Source organism: Halyomorpha halys, unplaced genomic scaffold (genome assembly GCF_000696795.3).
Source record: "Halyomorpha halys isolate HHAL.00 unplaced genomic scaffold, Hhal_1.1 Scaffold781.1, whole genome shotgun sequence".
NCBI classification, from domain to species: domain Eukaryota; kingdom Metazoa; phylum Arthropoda; class Insecta; order Hemiptera; family Pentatomidae; genus Halyomorpha; species Halyomorpha halys.
In genome coordinates this window covers 181,561-201,387 of record NW_027109068.1, presented here as the reverse complement: position 1 = coordinate 201,387, position 19,827 = coordinate 181,561, and the positions used below count along the sequence as shown (strand labels likewise).

The 19,827-nt window shown below is 29.0% G+C and overlaps 1 protein-coding gene across 1 annotated transcript in view; it reads right to left on the bottom strand.

Annotated features, from left to right (window-relative positions):
- Positions 1 to 983: 983 nt before the first annotated feature.
- Positions 984 to 19,827, bottom strand: part of LOC106686134 (aminopeptidase N) — a 22,641-nt gene continuing 3,797 nt past the window's right edge. The window contains exons 2-18 of the mRNA XM_014429285.3: positions 18,243 to 18,366; positions 17,977 to 18,156; positions 15,792 to 15,947; positions 14,972 to 15,090; positions 14,492 to 14,690; positions 14,093 to 14,249; positions 12,848 to 12,968; positions 12,039 to 12,120; positions 10,649 to 10,829; positions 9,197 to 9,407; positions 8,087 to 8,165; positions 7,149 to 7,332; positions 6,509 to 6,699; positions 4,405 to 4,572; positions 3,285 to 3,434; positions 1,558 to 1,633; positions 984 to 1,366 (exon numbers count right to left, since the gene is read on the bottom strand). Coding sequence (XP_014284771.1) covers positions 1,151 to 1,366; positions 1,558 to 1,633; positions 3,285 to 3,434; positions 4,405 to 4,572; positions 6,509 to 6,699; positions 7,149 to 7,332; positions 8,087 to 8,165; positions 9,197 to 9,407; positions 10,649 to 10,829; positions 12,039 to 12,120; positions 12,848 to 12,968; positions 14,093 to 14,249; positions 14,492 to 14,690; positions 14,972 to 15,090; positions 15,792 to 15,947; positions 17,977 to 18,156; positions 18,243 to 18,366 — 2,594 coding nt within the window. The 3' untranslated portion in view covers positions 984 to 1,150. The remainder of the gene's footprint in view (positions 1,367 to 1,557; positions 1,634 to 3,284; positions 3,435 to 4,404; positions 4,573 to 6,508; positions 6,700 to 7,148; positions 7,333 to 8,086; positions 8,166 to 9,196; positions 9,408 to 10,648; positions 10,830 to 12,038; positions 12,121 to 12,847; positions 12,969 to 14,092; positions 14,250 to 14,491; positions 14,691 to 14,971; positions 15,091 to 15,791; positions 15,948 to 17,976; positions 18,157 to 18,242; positions 18,367 to 19,827) is intronic.

Below are 19,827 nucleotides of genomic sequence, written 5' to 3'. Positions count from 1 at the left end.
ATGAAAACACATATAAATTTACTTATAATTTCTTCAAATCTTGCCCTAATTCTTTTAGCCTGTTAATGTCCTAATTGGGAAATTTTACAGCAATAACCAGTAAATATAATCATAACAGAACAAAACATATATTTCTGTAAAAATAATCCCTAAACAATATGCACTTTATTTGGAATGATCTGTATTTTATTTCTAAAGGATCTGTGTTTCATTTCGAAAATATTTTTTTTTTTATAGTTTATTTTTACCAAAATGCTAAACTTAGTTGATAAATAACAAGTTTCTAAGAAAAATTAGTAGTATAAATGTGTATCCTGAAGCAATACAGTATTTATTGTACCTATGTATAATAATTAGGAAATAAAAACTTTTAAAAAAAATCTTGAGAAAAGGTTATTACACTTATTACACAGTATTGACTAACAACTTATTTATTAATTTCAAATGTGCATTTAATATAAGGAGTTTGTAATCCTTAAATTAATCTCACAGGTTATATTGATGATGTAAGTGATGAAATGCCTAATCTATGTATCGGGTCAGATTACTGGATTTTTCTTTGATTACCTTTCTTGAAATACAAACAGCCATTAGGGTTATGAAACTGTATTTTTATAATTTATTCTTAATTAAGGTCTTACACCACTTTAAATCCAATAGGCCCACATACATGCATTGCCTGTTTATAAATATTTCTGTTCTCATCTGAAAGTTTTATTTTTCAGTAAACATTTTCTACTTTTTCATTGGTTATTCATTAAAATATCTACTAATAAATTTAGAAATCTTCCAATGTCTAATCATTATCGTATGTAGTACATCATTTATTAATTTTAAATAAATTTATTTATCTAACCTACCAGTAATTGAGAAATTATCACTTTTATTTGATGACCAATGCTATTGAAAATCATACTATTGAACACACTTTTTTTTTATTATGAATTAATTTTTTTTTTTTTTAATGTCATACACAGCATTCATAAACAAGGTAATAAAAGTCTTTATTTCAACAATTATATGTACATTTATAAAATGATCACACATCACACATACAAAAAATATCCATTTTTACATATAATATTTTGTATTCTTAAATATAATTATTTTTACAAAAACCCTCAGAAGAGTGTATGTCAAATATAAACATTTAAGGTTGTGGCTTATGTGAAAGAACTAGAACATCATGAAATTTGAATCTCTGTGGTGTCCAAGCCTCCTCCAACGTTTTGTTCAACCATGCTAAGACTCCTGGTGTTGTTTCTTTGGCCCATTTAACCCTACCTTCAACACGAGAAACACTATCTTCAGCAGCTTTTAATCCTGTTCCAAATTCACTTCTTCTTTCATTCAAAAGCTGGCTTACCTGAAAATTTCAAATTAATCTCACATTACTCATATTTTATTTATTTTTTATGCATTACTACATTTATCTCTTAGCCATGAATGAATCAGCTGATTTGATTGGTGTATTCTTATTGAAATTTGTGAAAGAATAACTTTAATCTTGATTGGATGTTTGAAAAATTGAATTTCAAAAGTAATAAAAACACTTACCTCCTTCAATCCTTCTTCAGTACGGAAATTACCCATAGCAGTTTGTACAAAATAATCCCATAAGTTTCCTTGAATTCTATAAAAGTATTTTGTTATTAATCATTGATAAATTGGTCTATTTATTACAATATAATAACAGTGAGTATAGACAAAAATATTTTCAAAATTTTCTTAGGTAGTTAGCACTTTTGGTGGGAAGTGAGGTTCCTTTGTCTTTTCCTTTAGATGGATTATTCTCACGTTTTTCCTATTGGTTATATTATATATTATCATCTGTGATGTGGATTATTTTTATTTTCTACTCTAGGAAGCGACAGTTGACTTCTAGCTTTCAAAATGTGTATTTTGTCCTTAATTTGACCAACCCGTTCTTTTTTTTATCAATTTTTAAATTATTTTGACATAAATTATGAGATTATGCTTTAATTATTATTTAAAAATATGTATTATTATTTCTTTTTTATAGATATTCAAAGAAGAGCACATCTTTAGGAAAGATTTCACTCTGAAAATTTGTTTCCCTTAAATAATTTCTTGGCTAAATTAAGTGTATTTATGATTAATTGTCAACTCTAAGAAGTTTCACTACTATCTCTTTATTTCACATTAATTGAGCATTTTTGTTTTACTAATTTCTACTTTTTTATCTTTACATTTCTTATGCTTCCATAACATTGTAGGAAAGTAGAGAATAAAGAAAATTGTGGAAGAAAAAATATTCTATTAGTTCAAATTTAAAAAAACAATCCCCAGAAACTGGAAAAAGAAAAAATTCTTTTATAATGTTAAATATAATTAATAGAGTAGAGTTTCCACAGAGACGGGAAGGTAAGGGTCTCAGGTGAGCAACTTATGAAAATCCTTTCCTGTTTTAATTTTTTTTTCCAACAAACTAGAAAAAATTTAAAATTTAGTAATTAAACAAGTTAATATCAGATAGAAAAAAAATATATGAACCTGGACCAGGCGTATTATCATAAAATCATGTCTGCACTCTGAGTGTTTAACCATCTATTTTAATATTTAAAACATTAAATTAGAAATATTAAATCTCAACTACCACTTCCTGATGAAAATGTACCACAAAATAAAAATAATAATAATAATAATTGTATTTATGTAATTAAAATGAACGTTCGAATACCTCTCATATCCAATCCTTACAATCCAAAATCCTAATCCTCAATGCTCCTTACTTTGTCAAAAATAAAATCATACATTAACACCTTAATGTTGTTGTAAAAAATAGGTCTTATTATTTTGGTTTGTAAATAAAACGGTTGATGTCGACACTATGATACTGCTGGGAACAAAGTAACAGGCATGCTACTTTGTTCTAGGACAGTCTGTCATGGCATCTATTGGTGAAACATACTCGTTGTCTTTATTTATAAAACCTTTCCCTGAATTCCACAACAAATGTTCCACATGTAACTGATCTAGCCCAAACTAGATATCATTCCTTCCATTATAAACTCCCTAACCACCCAAACCCACTAGTTTTTAATGTAACCTTGCTTCCTCATCCATTCCTGACAATCCTCCGAGGCATCTGAAAAGAAGATGGTCTCGAGACCTTTTAATGTAAAAACGTTATTAGAGTACTACCAATGGGTAGTTTCTCTGCGCCTGCATCAATCAATTATAAACTTACTAAATGTATTATTAAGTACAGTTGTAAATCTCAATAAAGATATAAAAATAAAAATATTTATGTAATTATTTACCTTTTCTTCAAATCTTGCCAATTAGTTTTAAGAAAATTGAATAATGTTGTATAGCCAATACTCTCTCCAGATAGAGCAGAGAGGATTATAAATCTATCTTCATCTGAAAACCTATTGTTTTTTCGGTTCAAGAATGTGATATTTAGAAGGCTGAAAGTAAATAAGAATTCTTATTAATGAAAAATAGAAAAAATGGAATATGTTTATACAATTATTGGAGTATTGGAAGAAGATAGTTGACCGTATGAAGTAGATTGGTAGTCTGGGTGGGGGTTAATAAAGGTTTCAAAATAGTAACAAAAAACTATTTATTGTTAACATAGTTATTGGAGTCATTAATTATCATACTATGTAGTTTCCTAATTTATGGCTTCAGTTATAAAAAATATTTTAATAATAAATAAAAAATTTACATTAGATTTTAAAAAATTCAAAAAAGAGATAAACATGAATAATCAATTTCGGGTTTCTGCTATAAAAAAGTGTTATTTTAATAAACAATGAAGAATTCGAGGACAGAAATTCCTGGAAACAAGAGCTTACCAGATCCTTGCACAAGACAAAGAGAAATGGAGCCGACCCCTCTATGCAGCAAAGACCTATGTCAGGTTGATGATGGTGATAGAGAATTTGGAGTTAATTTTAAAAGTTCAATATAGAGACAGATATGTCTCATCAATTAAGTTTCTTGAAACTAATTACAAGGGTTTCTTGAGATAGCTGCATCTGGGGTTGGGTTGAATTTAATTTTGAGGACTGATACTCGATTTTGCATTAAATATTGATTCAAAGAAATAAATGGGATGATTTATGATAATTATATTGTATAGAAGTTATCTTAAACTGTCTTAAAAACTAATTGTTTCTTTGTATTGTGAAAGTCTATGGTATCAGTAACATAATCAAATGTAAACAATGGAAAACATATTTTTTAGAATAAATTATACATTTTAAACAAGTTATCAGCTTTACTATAAATAAAAAGAAATCAAGAAAAAAATTGTGTTTTTATTGTTTATTCAAAGAAATTTCTTTAGTCTTACTTACTTTTATGTATATCATATATCAATTTTTAAACCTGCATAAATTCAAATATCAATAAGAAATCTCATTAACTTACGTCTCGTATTTCTTGGGATCATGAGGACAGCCTGCAACAGTTTTCATCAAGAAAGTTCGCTCAGCTTTTGATCTATTACTTGGGAAATTCTGCAATCTGTCTAAGGCAAACTGCCATTCTTCATAAGAGCCCCAAGCCATTACAGGACATAAATGTCCACTTGCTATCCTGCCACCAAAGTAAAAAGCATTAATATTGACTTGAACATGTTATCCCTGCAGTGTTATTTTCACCAAAAAGGGAAATGTGTAAATAAACTGAATCTAATCATAAATAATTTTTAGGCTGTTAATTTAGTTTTCTGATTCATAATTAATTTATTTTAATTATATACCTTTTAAAAAATATTATTTTATTTCTGGATTTATATCAGTGCTATTTTACCTAAAAATAAGAACATACTTGTATCCCTTAATGCTAAAGAGAGATATTGGCCAACTAAACGTTTTTGGCCAAACTAAATGGGCCATTCCATTTCAACTCATCACACTTCTGAACCTTACTGTCTAAAATTTTATTCAAATTTTTCTTGGTTGTATAGGTATAGACTTAGAAAAATTTCAAATTTTATTGAACTATGTCCCCTTGTTTACGAATTAATGAACTGCTAACTGAAAAATAGAGAATAAAATGTTTTAGAATTGCTATAGAAACTTCCCTCATTTAGCTAGAGATATGAGATAAGTGTTTTATAGTATATCCCATGCAATTTTATATTATATGCAACACTGTATAAGTTAATTCTCAAAACATAATCTAAAATTTATATTTTAATTTTCTCAGAAAGTACATAAAGTTGTGTTGGTATAACTCATAGGGCAACATATAAATGTAGAGGAAAGGGCTTCAATGTTAAAAAAATATACTAAAGCTCCATTTTTGTAAATTCAATTCTTCACCCATAACAATTATTGCAGCAATATCAATACTATTTTTTTCATGAAAATTAACATAACCCAGATGTGAATAATGATTCAGTTAATAAGCAGGGAGATTCTTTCATCTATACAAGCTTCTGATTGCACTATAAAGTTTTTCACCAATATGTATTACATAGTTTTAGGAAGCAATGCATGGTATTGGTATTTACAAAAGGACATGATATGTACTGTAAAATAACATCCATCCCATAACTCTAAGCTGAACTAGAAAAGCTGCTATAACAATTTCAAAACTTATTGTTCACTATTGTTATCCCATTTATGAGGACTTAACAACACTGCAATTAAAAACCTAGGTGGCATACCACAAAAAAATTTCATATTTTCGAAGTCTATACAAATACAACATCTGTGCAAAATTTGTAGAAAAAAAATCTGAGATGGTAAGGTTCAAAAGTGTGTTGAGTTGACATGGAATGATCGGAATCTGAAATTAAATTCATATGATTATCTTAAATTAACAATCAGTAGGATAGGTGTTGGTAAAGGAAGTCTGATTCTAGATCTTATGATCTTCTTGGGAGACAGTGTTGCTGGTAGTATGATTGAAAACCAGATCCATTCATGATTAGTATTAGGAATTCATTTTAACTGTCACTTACTTTATTTGTATGACCTCCTCCTTGGTCATTTCTGACATACCTGGGAGGAGGAGGGTTATCTATAAGGTACACGCTATTCTAACCATGGTGGGGAGTCAAGTTTGAATTTCGTGGGACTACCACTGAAATAAAAGTTGACCCCCCAGGGATCAATAAAATTCGAACCGGTGCCGCTGCAGTCATGAACCAGTTAAAGTTGGCAATTTAACTCATTTGGCTATAAATGAGTTGCCTGTATGTAAAATAATAATAGGGGGAAGAAGTGACTTCATGAAAAATTCCAAATTCCAGTTTTTGACGGAAAGACACATTTTGAGGTCCCTTGAGTCCAAATAACTAATCTTTGCGAAAATGTTTCAGTTTCTATCTGGTAGGCTTAGCTCAAAAATGATTAACCATTTCTGCCCCTACAGAGATTAATATTAATCATCTGTCAAGATAAAATTGTGTATAACAAGTTGTGATTTAAACTGGGTTCATCCAGGAGCCAACCAACTAGGGAATCTCAGTAGGCACACAGTTCTATCTACTATCATTAGCATCAATTGTTATCATATTTACGGTATGCCATCATCTGGACTGGATGCATTCAGCCAAGCTGCATAGGATGTTCTGGCTCCTTCAACGCATGGAGTAAAACCTGTTTGGCAGAGAAGATGTCGAGTCCTAACTCTCAGTTCTGTCTTCCAAGATGATTTATCTTCCTCTCCAAGAGCATCAAGTACTGGGATCAAGAGGCTTTTCAAGTATGCCTGTATGAATGGTTTTTCAGAATTAGATTCATATAAAATACTTCTTTAGCTAATAGGTATATCGATTTACAATATATTTATATGACATCTGAACTATGAATTTTGATAATTTAGATAATAGTTCTTATCTGATAGAATGCCCTCAAATAGCTGATGAAAAGCTGTTATTTCTTAATTATTTGGATAGACCAAAATATTGAGGGAATAGTATAAAATACTCTATACATATAAATATATGAGTTGGATTAAAACAATTAGTACCCACTTTTTGACAAAATTTAGTCATTTAAATGGTATTGCATAATCATTAAGTTTATTATTAAGTATAAGGTTTTTCTCTGTTATCGACAATTTAGAAAAGAGAAAATTGTTTGTCTGACTACTGAAATACTCATAAACCTCTAAAGCATATAAGTAATTTAAATATAAATCCATATCTAATTAATTACATCCAAATTATGTGTTGCTGCAGTTCCCTGAAATCTATTTCGTAATCGGTCTGCAAGTGGAAAGAACGCTCTCCAAACCTCAGGTGCTTGTTCTGATTTCAAACCAGATGTAACTTCCAAAGCAGTTACAGTATCAAGATGACCAGACAGAGCTAAAGACAATGAATCATGTAGAAGCTGTGCCCTGTAACATATGCTTTCTATTAACAAGTTACATTTCCAGAAACAGGTAATTGTTCTGTTTTTCTATGGTTTTAACACCATAATAAATTTTTAATTACATATTCTGGTGACAAGAATTGGATACTGAATAAGGACCATCAAAATTTAAAGTGTTTATATTAGGAACTTGTAATAATTTAAATAAAACTTGAAGACAGTCAAACAGGGCAATATGAAATAAATAATTCATTAAATATATAAATATTAATTAAATAAACTGAAGAAAAATAGAAATTGTAATGTCCTGATTTTATTGACCAAATTAATGTTTCATTTGAAGTTTTGAAAATATGTAATTAATTTAAATTAGCTTTTTAGCAATCTGAAAATCATAAAAGTGAGATTGGCTCACAGTAATTCGATATAATCTATTCTAATTTTAATAGTTTTAGTTGTACATTTTTCTATACAAATTTTTAAGATTTTATTCTTTGGGGGCTAAAAAAAATACCCAAAATGTGTAAATCAAGGAAGACTTCATAACAAGAAAAAAAATTATTATTTACGATCTCATAAAAAAGATAATGTGATATTTCGAAACATAGGATATCTAATATAGTTGTGAAAGCATCGCTCGCCAACTATTATACTAAGATACATCTCTTAATTTAATGAGTGCATTAAAATCTATTTTTATTATCTGAATAAGATATAGAAATTTTATTAATTTGAAACAAATCAGAAGAAAGTTTATGTTTCATGAAAATTTCTCTTACCGATAAGTGACAGGTAAGTTTTTGAATGCAGCTATCAGCCTTTTCCATCCCTCACTGTCATAGTTCACTACATAAGGACCTGAAATTTCAAAATAAAAGAGGAAAAAATAAATACAAAATATTTTTAAAATTTTGGTCATACTACTCTCAATATATTTTATACAAATTTATCTTTTATTTCACCAGAAGCTGTATAATATTTCAATTGAACAGAAAATGCCAAAGAAGTTTGTAAATCTAGTATGGATGTGCATTACTGAAACATTTAATAAAGTTTGAATTGGAATCATTATTCTGAGAAGTTTGAAATTCGGTCAGGTTTAAAATAAGGCGATTCTCTATCTTATTAATTTAGCACTAGAATACGTTATTAGAAATGTGATACATAGTGAAAAGGGTAAAATACATGTACTTTGGTATGCTGATAATTTGGTATAATTAGGGTAAGATGAGGAAACTATAAAAATAAATACAAGTACTTTGATGAAATCTATGAAAAAACTAGGTCTCGAAATAAATACGGATAAAACAAAATATATATTTAGCAGTAAAAAAGGGAAAAATTTTGGTAATATAGAGATAGGAGGAAATACATTTGTACAGGTAGAGAGGTTTAAGATTTATTATTCAATTTCGAAATTGTTTAGCTCATGCCTTCTGTTCAGAAACTTAAAGGTTAGAATTTGCAAAACTATTATCCTTCCTACTATTCTTTAAGGACGCAAAACATGGCCTCTAACACTAAAATAAATAACATAAAATATTCGGACAAAAAATGGGTGAGTTAACAGGAGAATTCAGAAGGCTTCACAACACTGAATTGAGGGAACTGTTCCAACGAAATATAATTCAAGTACAGACAAAATGGGAGAGTAATGTTGTATGGTTAAGTAACATACAAATTCCCAAAATGTCAATAAGCACTGAAACGACGGGTAAATGTCCGAGATATACCAAAGCATAGGTAGGAGGAGGCTTGCATAAAGACTGATCTGGTCAATTTAGATTCGGGTAGATTGGCATGGAACCTCCAGATTAGCTAAGCCTTTATAATCTTTTACTTTAGTTAATCAGTGATAGATAAATCAAAACATTAGTGTTAATAATTACCAGTACTTCCTGGGTTGAGAACAATGTATGTCGATGTAGATATGTTGTTAAAGGAAAGGGAATGAGATTTTGGATTTAACCATCCTATCATAACTGGTTCACTATTTCCCACAGCAGCCACCAGTGGGAGCCACCATCCTTGTTCTTTCTCTACACCACCTTTCTTGACTGTCTTGGACCAACTGGTCTCTAAATTGTCTACATACTTTTCCTGTAAATTAGAAACATAGGACAACATTCTCCTTACTCCACATTTTACCAGAATGAATGCATTATGTAAATGAAATAAAATTCAGTTCATTCAGTACAATGCAGTTTTAATTGAGAGAAGTAATCAGAATTTGAATCATTTGTTAAAATATTTATAAATGCCACTCTTTCAATTTCAAAGAAAATTTATTAATTTGTTAATGTTAGATAAAATATAAGTTTTCACTTCAATTCAAATGGGTTTGTTAGTACATTATTATTTTTTCTTTTCTGGAAAATTTTTGAAATAATAAGTAATGAATTACAGTAAATGTACAGAAGAAAGAGATAGGATCATACAAATTCCCAACTCAATAAATAACATACAGAGCACAGAACAGAAATATAAGGCAAAGAAGATGGACATAAAAAATATATGTTAATAAGGTAACATTTAAAAATAATTAATAAGAGTAAAACTTAACATCACATTTAATATTTTTAAATTTAATATTGACTTATATTCAAGTTTCGATTATGAAAGTTTCTTTTAATCGAAGTTGACATATGTCCATCAAATAATTTAAGGTAAAAACAAATAAGAATGATCATTATGAAATTTTTGGCCTAATCTCCAAAACTTTTTGAATATGTAGATTGATATATAATAGTTCAACTAGCTGTGTTAATAGTAAATTATATTTAAACATCTTTTAATTAATTTTAATTTATTTATTTGAAATTCAATGATTAATTTTTTTTAAAAATAAAAACTGTTGATGGTGCATTATTTTTATTTTAGAAGAACAAGAGACTGGATAGTGAGCAAACAACCTGAAACTTTGTTTGAATGTTAAGGTAAAATAAATTAGTAATAAAAGGACTAATACTTCTAGCAAAGAAAAGATAATAAAGTGGTTAATTGGATCCATTTAATTTCTAACTAATATTCTCATAATATTTATAAGACAAAATTCTGATTTTTCTATTTGTTTTTTATTCAGCAATAATATAATAATAATTATAAGAGATAGTTGACCGTAGATGACTTGCGCGAGGAGAAGATGTATAATGTAACGTATTTGTGTTTCATTTTGACCACACCCCCAACCATTTCTCCTTGTATAATAATATTTATTATATACTTACAGACAATTTATTTTTATTAGTGATTTTTAAATAATTAATTATCTTCTAAATTATAATTTTAAAATTTCAAGTTTTTGGAATGTCAAATAATGGTTAACTTATTAATAAAAATACCTGAGTAAAAGTAGTAGTATTAGTTAGATAATCGGTAGCCACTGTAACGAGTGGAAGTCTTCCTGTCAGCCACTCTTGTACAACTTCTCCTAATGATATTGAAAGCGCCAACTTACTATCAACCCAGGCCTGCTCTGATATGACCTGCCAAAGGTCCTCATCTGAATAAGCCTTAAACTCTCTATAAAAAATAATAATAATTGAAAATATGTTGTTGTGTTTTATTTTAATGTATGTTGGTAAATGAGTTATTTACTTTAATGATATTCAATTGGAATGTACACATAAGTAAAGGCTAATTAAATATATTAAATACCAGAGATCTTCAAGGAGAATAATTTATCTATACGCCTTATGGAACTTCATTTACCAAAAATAGTATAGTCTTAGTGGCATGAAAAGAGAGATGAGAGTGAGAGTGAAAAGAGTGGCATGAAAAGAGTTTTCATCTGATAACTAAGAAACAAGTGGGTGCTGTGTAGAAAGGCAAGCGTTATGATCCAGCTCAATTGATAGAGTTTTACGAGCGATGAAATCTTTCTTCTAAGTAATATCCATTACATGTTAATGTAATTTTCTGACGCAGAAAGTACGTTATTTCGTTATAAAGCTTGTACTCTTGTTTAGTGCCCCCGGGTCTCTTAGTAATTTAAAGAAAAAATAATTTTTATTCCTTATTGCTCAATACAATATGAAACAATCGCATTGCATTGCAATCTTGTTTTGGTTTTTTTAAAATGGCATTGATCAGCCTGGTTATTAACGTCCATTGGTTATTGGTTTTGGTGAGGTATAGTTGGAGTTATGGTATAGTGGACCACTGAACCAAACCTGAAAGAGCCATCCGGGAATACCCAGATGCTTTATTTGAGTATTTGGGTATTTTTAAGCACCAAAAGAGTAACTTTTCCAGTGAGTTTTCAATGAGAAATTTTAGTTAAAACTATTAGTTAATAAATGGATTGTGCTTCCAGATTCACTCAGAACTATGCTTTATATAAAAAATATAGTTAGGAGGTTTTGGAACCTCCACCATACTATCTACCAAGATAGTTAAGTAGTATGTAAGAAAATTTAGGCTACAAAAAATTTTTAACTATCAGCTAAAAAAGTTTAAAATAAAAATGAATAATAATTAACTGTTTACATACAAAAAAGATAAATAAAATAAACGCTCTATAAAAAAAGAAAGGAGAACATTTGGGATTGTGGGGACAATTTAAAAGATATATAGGAGTCCTGAGAAGGTAAGGATTCAAAACTATCCTTTAACCTTGATAAAAATGATGTCTATTAGTTCAATTATCTAGAAATCATTGCTTTATAACACTAACTCTATCATATAATATGAATTAAAAATAAAATCTAATTGTTTAATAAATAAATTTACTTTTTAGCGAGGAAGTTTTGAATCGATTGCTTAAATGTTGTTGCTCCAAAAACTTGTTCAAACATCTGAAGAAGCAGGAACACTGAAATAAGTAACAAGTGAACAATTAAAAACTTTTATATTACTTAGAATGTTTTAATTATAAAAAAAAATTAGAAAAGCTTTTATTAAAAATTTTCTTGTCAATACATTAGTAAAATATTTGTACACATCACAAAAGGATTACGTATTAGTTCCAGATCTACACATTTAAATCAATTCTGATCTGATCGTATATTTTGTCCTTCTAACCAAACAAAATAAATATAATTGAGAGAAAAATGAATTATTTTCATTTTGGATTTATATTGATTAAGTTTTATTATTTATATATAATTCAGACTTTAAGGTAAAATGAGATTAATCACTCTGTCACATCTGATTTATCTATTATTTTACAAAATAATTCTATAATCCTATAAAGTAATTCAGAAGAACAAATAAAAGTTTAAAAATGTCAGGTTGCTACAAGAAAAAAAAATTAAATCCTTCTGGTTATTCTGGGCCATTTGGAATTCTTTTGTTTTTTAATTTTAGGTACATGACTTTCAAAATATAAAATGATTATTTATTTCATTATGCAATATATTTTATTTTGTTTAGGATAAAAATATGGAGGATACACTATAAAATTACACCAAAAAATATAATTTTATTTTTTATTAGTGGAGAGTGTTAATGTAAAAGCCCTCTCTGAATCTGCTAATGTGCATATCTCATAATAAATGGTAACTTATTAATTTTTATTAGTTTTAATTTTATTTCTTTACCTCGACTTTCCATAAGGGATCTTTTTTGTTCTGCATCCAAGCCGTAGTTCCTCGGTTTTCCAAGTTCTAGTACTAACGTATGGAAACTGCCTAAATTCCAATGGTACATTGTTGGTTCCAACTATAAAAGAAGACAAATATCAAAAATGAATAATTTTATTTAAAAAATTAAGAATTGGTTTTAAGGTAAAAAAAAAAAATGATTAAATAATAAAATCCATTCAAACATAAAGTTAGGAAACTAGAAAATTGAATTATTTTGGCTTTTGTGTGGTAATATTAAATTAAAGAAACTTAAATAATTGTTTTTGGAAAAATGAACACTAAGAAAAGTGAATTTTCTCCTTGACACTGCCCTCATTTTTAACCAAGACCTGTATCATGGTGGAATCATGTCTTCACTATAATCAGGTCTGTAATTATGAAACTGGAATTTGCCCATGGATTGTGCTAGCTGTCAATGTAGTTTCAGCAAACCATATAATTTTCTTGAGTTGAAATCTGACAAAGATTTTCAACTAACTACAATATAAGTTTCATACGTCATAGTTTTTAATAGCATTGATCATGTCGAAAAAACAATTGGTGGGTAGCATTGATTTTCTGTTACCATTTGAGTAAAACTGCTTCTGAATTGCATAAACTACTTGTCTAAGCTTATGGTGAGCATGTTCTTGGAAAATCACAGTACTTTGAGTGGTTTTAAAAATTGGTGAAACAAGCTGACCAATTTATTTACATACATAATATCTACCAAAATCAATTATCATCTTTACAATGTCTTAACACATTATGCTCCACTTGGAGATCTCAAGAAGCCAGATGTCACAAGATGAGTGGACTATTAGCCCTTAGCTTATCACTACCATAGTATGCAAACGACTCAACTATGAGCCACAAAATTCATAGAACTAACTAAAATGAGGAGTTCACACAATAATAAAAGAAGAAGCTCATTACCTTCTTATGACCTCAGCATTAAGAACAGCATCTTTGGTTTGAAAATAGCTTATAAAGCAATCTGTGAATCTTCAAAGGATAAATTTTTATTCATATACAAAAAGTTGTGTTAGTATGTTGTTTCTTCATACAACAACTAAATGGGTTGTATATAGAATAACAGTGTATCAGAATAAACATCTTAATTTTTAAATTATTCATTGCATGATTTTGATGAGTCAAATTATTTGCTTAACTCATAATTTATTTTTAAAAAGTATCATTGAAATAAAAATGTATTTATACCTGCTTTGCTACATTTGTAGCCAAGAAGTTAGCGAGGCCCGTGGTCACAGGAGTGTCATTGACTGGAGAGGCGAGATGTGATAGCCACTGCATAGCAGCAGCCTTAGCGACACGATGCGTCAGCCAGTAAGAATTTCCATTCATCAGATCGCTTTCCCTATGAGGCAGTTGTATCTACAGTATAAGCCGAGAATAGAATTGGTACTCAACAATGACTCTTCTACTTTATCAATATAACAAAAGACTTTATAATTTTATAGAGAATTTAGTACTTTATTTTATTCTCATAATTAAAAATTGACTTTAAAAGTATACTCTTATACATATCTGTTAGCTAATGATTGATTTCGGTTATTATTATCTAAGTTAATACTTCTTCTGTTTAATAATTATGCTTACCTGAACCATTGTAGTCCCCAAGAGTTCAGTGGTCTTTCCTCTATGTATCCTGGTAATGCTATGAGGTTAAGATGAGGAAGAGGATATGGACGAGACAAGTAAAGTTCTAATGATACCAAAACAGAAGGTAGGACTTGCTGAGCCTTCTTAAGTGTTGGTACAATATCAGATCGTCCCCACAGGCCAATGCGGATGCCGTCTAATAACAGTGTGCTTGTTAATCAATTATAATATACTTAAGAAGATTCAATATAAATAACTTTATAAAATTCAGGATTAATTACTGATAAAATTTGCTGAGTTTAGTGTAGAAAAAAGATAATTGTCATACCTTACTATACATTTTAAGTTATAACTCGATCAAGAATAAAGTTTACTAAGTAAACCATAAAGCAGACGAAGGTTAAAAATTACTTTATAGCTATCCACATATAACTAAATAAACTTTTCATAAAACATATTCCTCTGACATATGATTACCTGTCTGGAGATATTCTACTTCAGGCATTTTGAAGTCTGAAATAAAAAGACCAAGAGAGCTGACAGTCATCAGTGGTGTTCTTGAAAATTGTGCACGGATCCAATCACCTTCTCTTGTCCTTAAAAAATAAAACAAATATAATTTAATTATAATAAAATTCATTTAATTTTAGATATAAATCATGTAACCCTGTTCTTTTAAAATGAAAAAAAAAATCAGGTTAATTTAAATATTTAAATTTAAATAATTATTCATGCAGGTAATTTATAATATTATGCCTTAACCGAAAGTTTATATAAAAGTAATAAAATAATTATTTTATATTTAATCAGGTGATTAAATATTGCCCAATTCAATCTATTTCTTCTAAGATCCCAAACCTAAACTTTGAGATGTCTGAAAACACCAACAAGGAAGTTTCAATTAAAAGTTTGACCTTGAATGATAAACTCTAGCAGAACAATGCCCTACGAATCGAAAAAATAATCAGAATTGTCCTAGCATTCCACCTCGATCAATTTATCTTTTTTGTCCTGGGCTCTGCAGGTCATAAATAATTGAGAAAAAATAATATTCCAATATTATACTAACTTTTAAATTCGGAAATTGTTACTTCAGAATTTTGGTTTCGTATATAAAATACTTATAATATTGTCATAGGATAAATAATTAATTTTGTAAAGAATTGGTTCACAAAAGGCCAAAATTCTATAAACAAAGAACTACTTTTTTTGAAGAAAGGTAAACTTTTCGAATGAATGCTCTAAATGCCTATGTATCAATATAATAATTTTTCCTTTCAAGGAAACAGTGACTTACATATTTGATATTTCCAAAACTGGCATATTTGAGAGTGCTGTCATTCCTTTCTTATGGGCCAATGTCAGTTCAAACCAAGATTTAATGTAAGGCAAATCAAAGCATGGAAACACCTTTCGAGTTTCCGATATCTTTGGAGATAATACTATAAACCATCTGTAAAAGAAAATTAAAATATAAACATATGTAAATTGGAAGAAGTTTGTCTTAAAAATTATATTTATAAAATGCATGAGAGATGTTTCTTGGAGAAAGAAATTTTTACCATTTTGTTTCGCTAATATTTTAATGATAGAATACCACTAAAAAACTAAGTTCCTGTCGTAAACCTGGAAAAGTAGTACTTTGTCATAGCTACTGGGGTGGCAGAAAATACAATATATCTAAAAAATTCTCAAACCACTCTCTACTTGTTCTTCCAAACTTTGTATTACTTATTTTAACCAATGGTTTTAAAATCTATATCTTATAATCTATATCTATATCTAATAAAAATATATTATAATAATTAAGCAATATTCATAAATAATATTGACAATTTATCAGGAAATAAAACATTACAACTTATTTTTTATTGAGTGGGTCTGATAAAACTCAACCATAATATATCATATACAAAGTAAGCACTAGTTAGTACTATAATATTTGATATAAATATTAAAATATTTGCCTTTTAATTTTTAAATTGAGTATATCACTGGAAAATTAAAAAGAAAATCGTGAACAACTAGTGAAAATATTTTACTTTTTTTTCTATTTGTAAACATGATCTTATAGTATTTTTTATTATGAACTACTCTATTGCATTAAATTTCTAATGGTAATTAATAAGAGGCATATCCAGAAAGTAAGAGTACTGCTAGGTTGTCATGCAATGTACTGTGATGCAATGATGTGGGAATCATCCCATGCATGGAAATTAATGAGTAGGGGAGTTATCCAGAGGAGGGATGGCATGCATGCATCACATATCTTATTTATTACTTTATTATTTTTAATATTCTAATATTTTTTATAAAGGGGAATTTGTTGATCAAATGGAATAAGGGTTGTGAAATGGAAGGGAAAGAAAAAAAGGAATAAGTTGAAAAACTTGTATTTAGTTTGTAGACTGGTATTAATTGTAAAAGAAAACTGTGGAAAAAAAAAAATGTTATCTTTCTATTATATTATATCATATAAAAAAATATAACTTATATATATGTCCGATCACGGATTGATCAGTATGCTGTGTAATGTGGCAACCCGATGTATTTGGGCAGCATGAATGAATAAATCATGTCTTTCTCTCTCTTCTCCTTCTTGCAGAAGGAAAAACTTAAACAGACATCTTTTGATTACAGTGATGGCACACTGGATCCTGATCTGCCAAAAAATTCAAAACCTTGATTTTGATGAAAAAAAACAAAGCATCCATGTTTTGGGATTGAAAAGGGTTCATTTTGATAATTTTTTTACCTCTGGAAGAAACAACTACTATAGAATAGAAATACTTTTTTTTTTTTATGACCCCTTTCCTGGTCATTTCTGACATAAGGGGAAGGGGGGTATCTAGAGGTAACCAACCTATTCTAACCATGTTGGGGGTACAAGTTTTCATTTTGTGGGACTGCCACAGAAATGAAAAAGACCCCCAAAGGCTGGATTCGAACCGGCAGCCCGCAATTCCAAGGTTGCAAAGACCTGTGCCTCAACCACCTGAGCTAAAGATCATCCCAATACAGCACAGTACTGGGAGACCCTACAAAAGCTCAAGAGAGCAATTAAAAAAAAATTGAGGGAATAGCTGACAAAGGGAGTGTGTTTGTTGCACAATGCCCTCCCACACATGGCCAACCCCACCTAGACTTTTGGACTCGTTTGGTTGGGATGTGTTGAAATGCCCTACTGACTCCTTTGACTTGGTGCCTTGAAGTAGATAAAAGAGATCACGGGACAGTTCTATCAGGAGGGCATCAAAAAGCTTGTGCTACGACTTATAACCAGCATAGAATGAGAAGGCGATTACTTGGAAAAATAAGTAACATATGTACCTACAATAGCCTGTAATTTTTTTTTTTAATTACAGAAAATTGAGCACTTTACTTTCTGGACCTGCCTAATAGATAGGTATTTTTTAATTAAAAGAAAAATAGTTATTTTTTAAAATTTACATGGAAAAAATAAAAATGATAACAATTTTCACCTTGCTTCTCCACCTTCTTTTTCCTGGTATGATCCTTGGAAAAAAGGAGATTGGCTGTCTGAACCAAGCTTTCCTTCAAACTTTATATCAACTTGATAGGTAGCATCCCGCTGAAGCTTTTGTGAACAATGTATTATTAGAGAATGGTTTTCTCTATCAACTGCACTAACTGAGATCGGTCTGAAAACAAATGTTATTTTTCTAAGTTATTATTATTGTAATAAAAATGTTAAAATATTTAATTTAATTTATTCTCTTTTACATACGTGTCCTCATCAGATTCTTCATCAGACAGGTCAGCATTTGCTAATCTGATGAGCTTTATATCTTTGTCGCTTACATTGATTTGACTGTCAGCATTCAGCTTTAGCTGAGTTATTGGCTGAGAACCTACGGACAAAACAACAAATTGAAGAAATTAAAAAGTTTTAAAAAATATCACTTAATAATGTTTTGGAATGTATAATATATGAATTTATTGGGAGATGAAATCCGACCTGCACCTCCTCATGATGTCCCTTGGGCAACACTAACACAGGTGGTGGGGTGGATAGGGCTACTCACAGTGTGAAGTCAACCTTTCTAGAAGAAGGTAATCCAAAAATAAAATCCATGATCCTCAGAAAATCTCAAGATGAGATGACTTTGTGCAAGAGATAAAATGAATTACTATCTAAATATAATGGATAATTCATGGAATTTTGAAAGTGTGAGTGCATCCCCATCTGAATAGTATTTTAAATTCTAATACAAATGGTAATTGGATTTACAGTTTGAGATCCAGGAGAAATATCACCAGAAGGAGTTGATAACAGAACAAATTAAGGGCTCACAAAAGAAAACTTCAAAGTGGTAAATATTGTGTATATAGATGCAAATCAACCAATATTAAAATGCTATAATAATTCTTCTACTTGCACAATTTAGGCTAAGTTAAATGAGTACCTGGGCATTGAGAATGTAGAAGGATTGGCCAAAAAGTTTTCTGAACATATTTCTAAGCACCTGAACCTTTGTCTAAATGTGTGAATCTGAGCAACAAGTCAGAATAATTAATTTTAAAAAGTGATTTCTTTTGTTGTAAATTTAGACTATAATGATGAACTCATGGATTAATAATCTGATGAACTCATACAAAGCATATTGATTATAACCATTAACAAATTATTCTGATGAGCAAGCATAATTACAACAAAACCTCATTAAATAAATAGTTTTTTATAAAACAATAGTCCATTGTTTCTTTTGGTTTTTGTTTAACTTTGACAAGGTATGATCAATATTGATTAATTCTTCCACCATAAATTCATTACAGACATTTTTCCATTTATAGTAATTTTAATATTACTATTATGAATTTAAAAGCTAAAATGAAAATATTTATTTTTCATAGATAGAGTAATTTATTCTCTTAAAGATAATTCTTTACTTTTATTACTATAACATAATTATTAAAAGAAATAATACTACAAATAAACATAATCTTAATTCTATAGTTTTTTTTTTAGCATATGAAATCACATCTAACAAACTGAAATAAAAGACTAGAACTTTTCTATAAGCCACAAGTTTGTCAAAATAATTTAATAAGAAATTAATTTAAGCTTTATTTCTGAAATTTACAAAATCATAGTATTGTAAAATTTAGACATGCAGAATTTTCCACATTAAATGTAAAAATTAAAAATTTTTGGAGGTAGATAATTCTAAATAAAAAAACATATAGGAATATACCTAATACTTAAATTTTGTAAATTGTAAGTATATGAGAACATGAATATGGGGATACCCTAAAGGTAATACAACAAACATAGAATGATGATCATATTCTAAATGGAAGTTTTTTTTCAT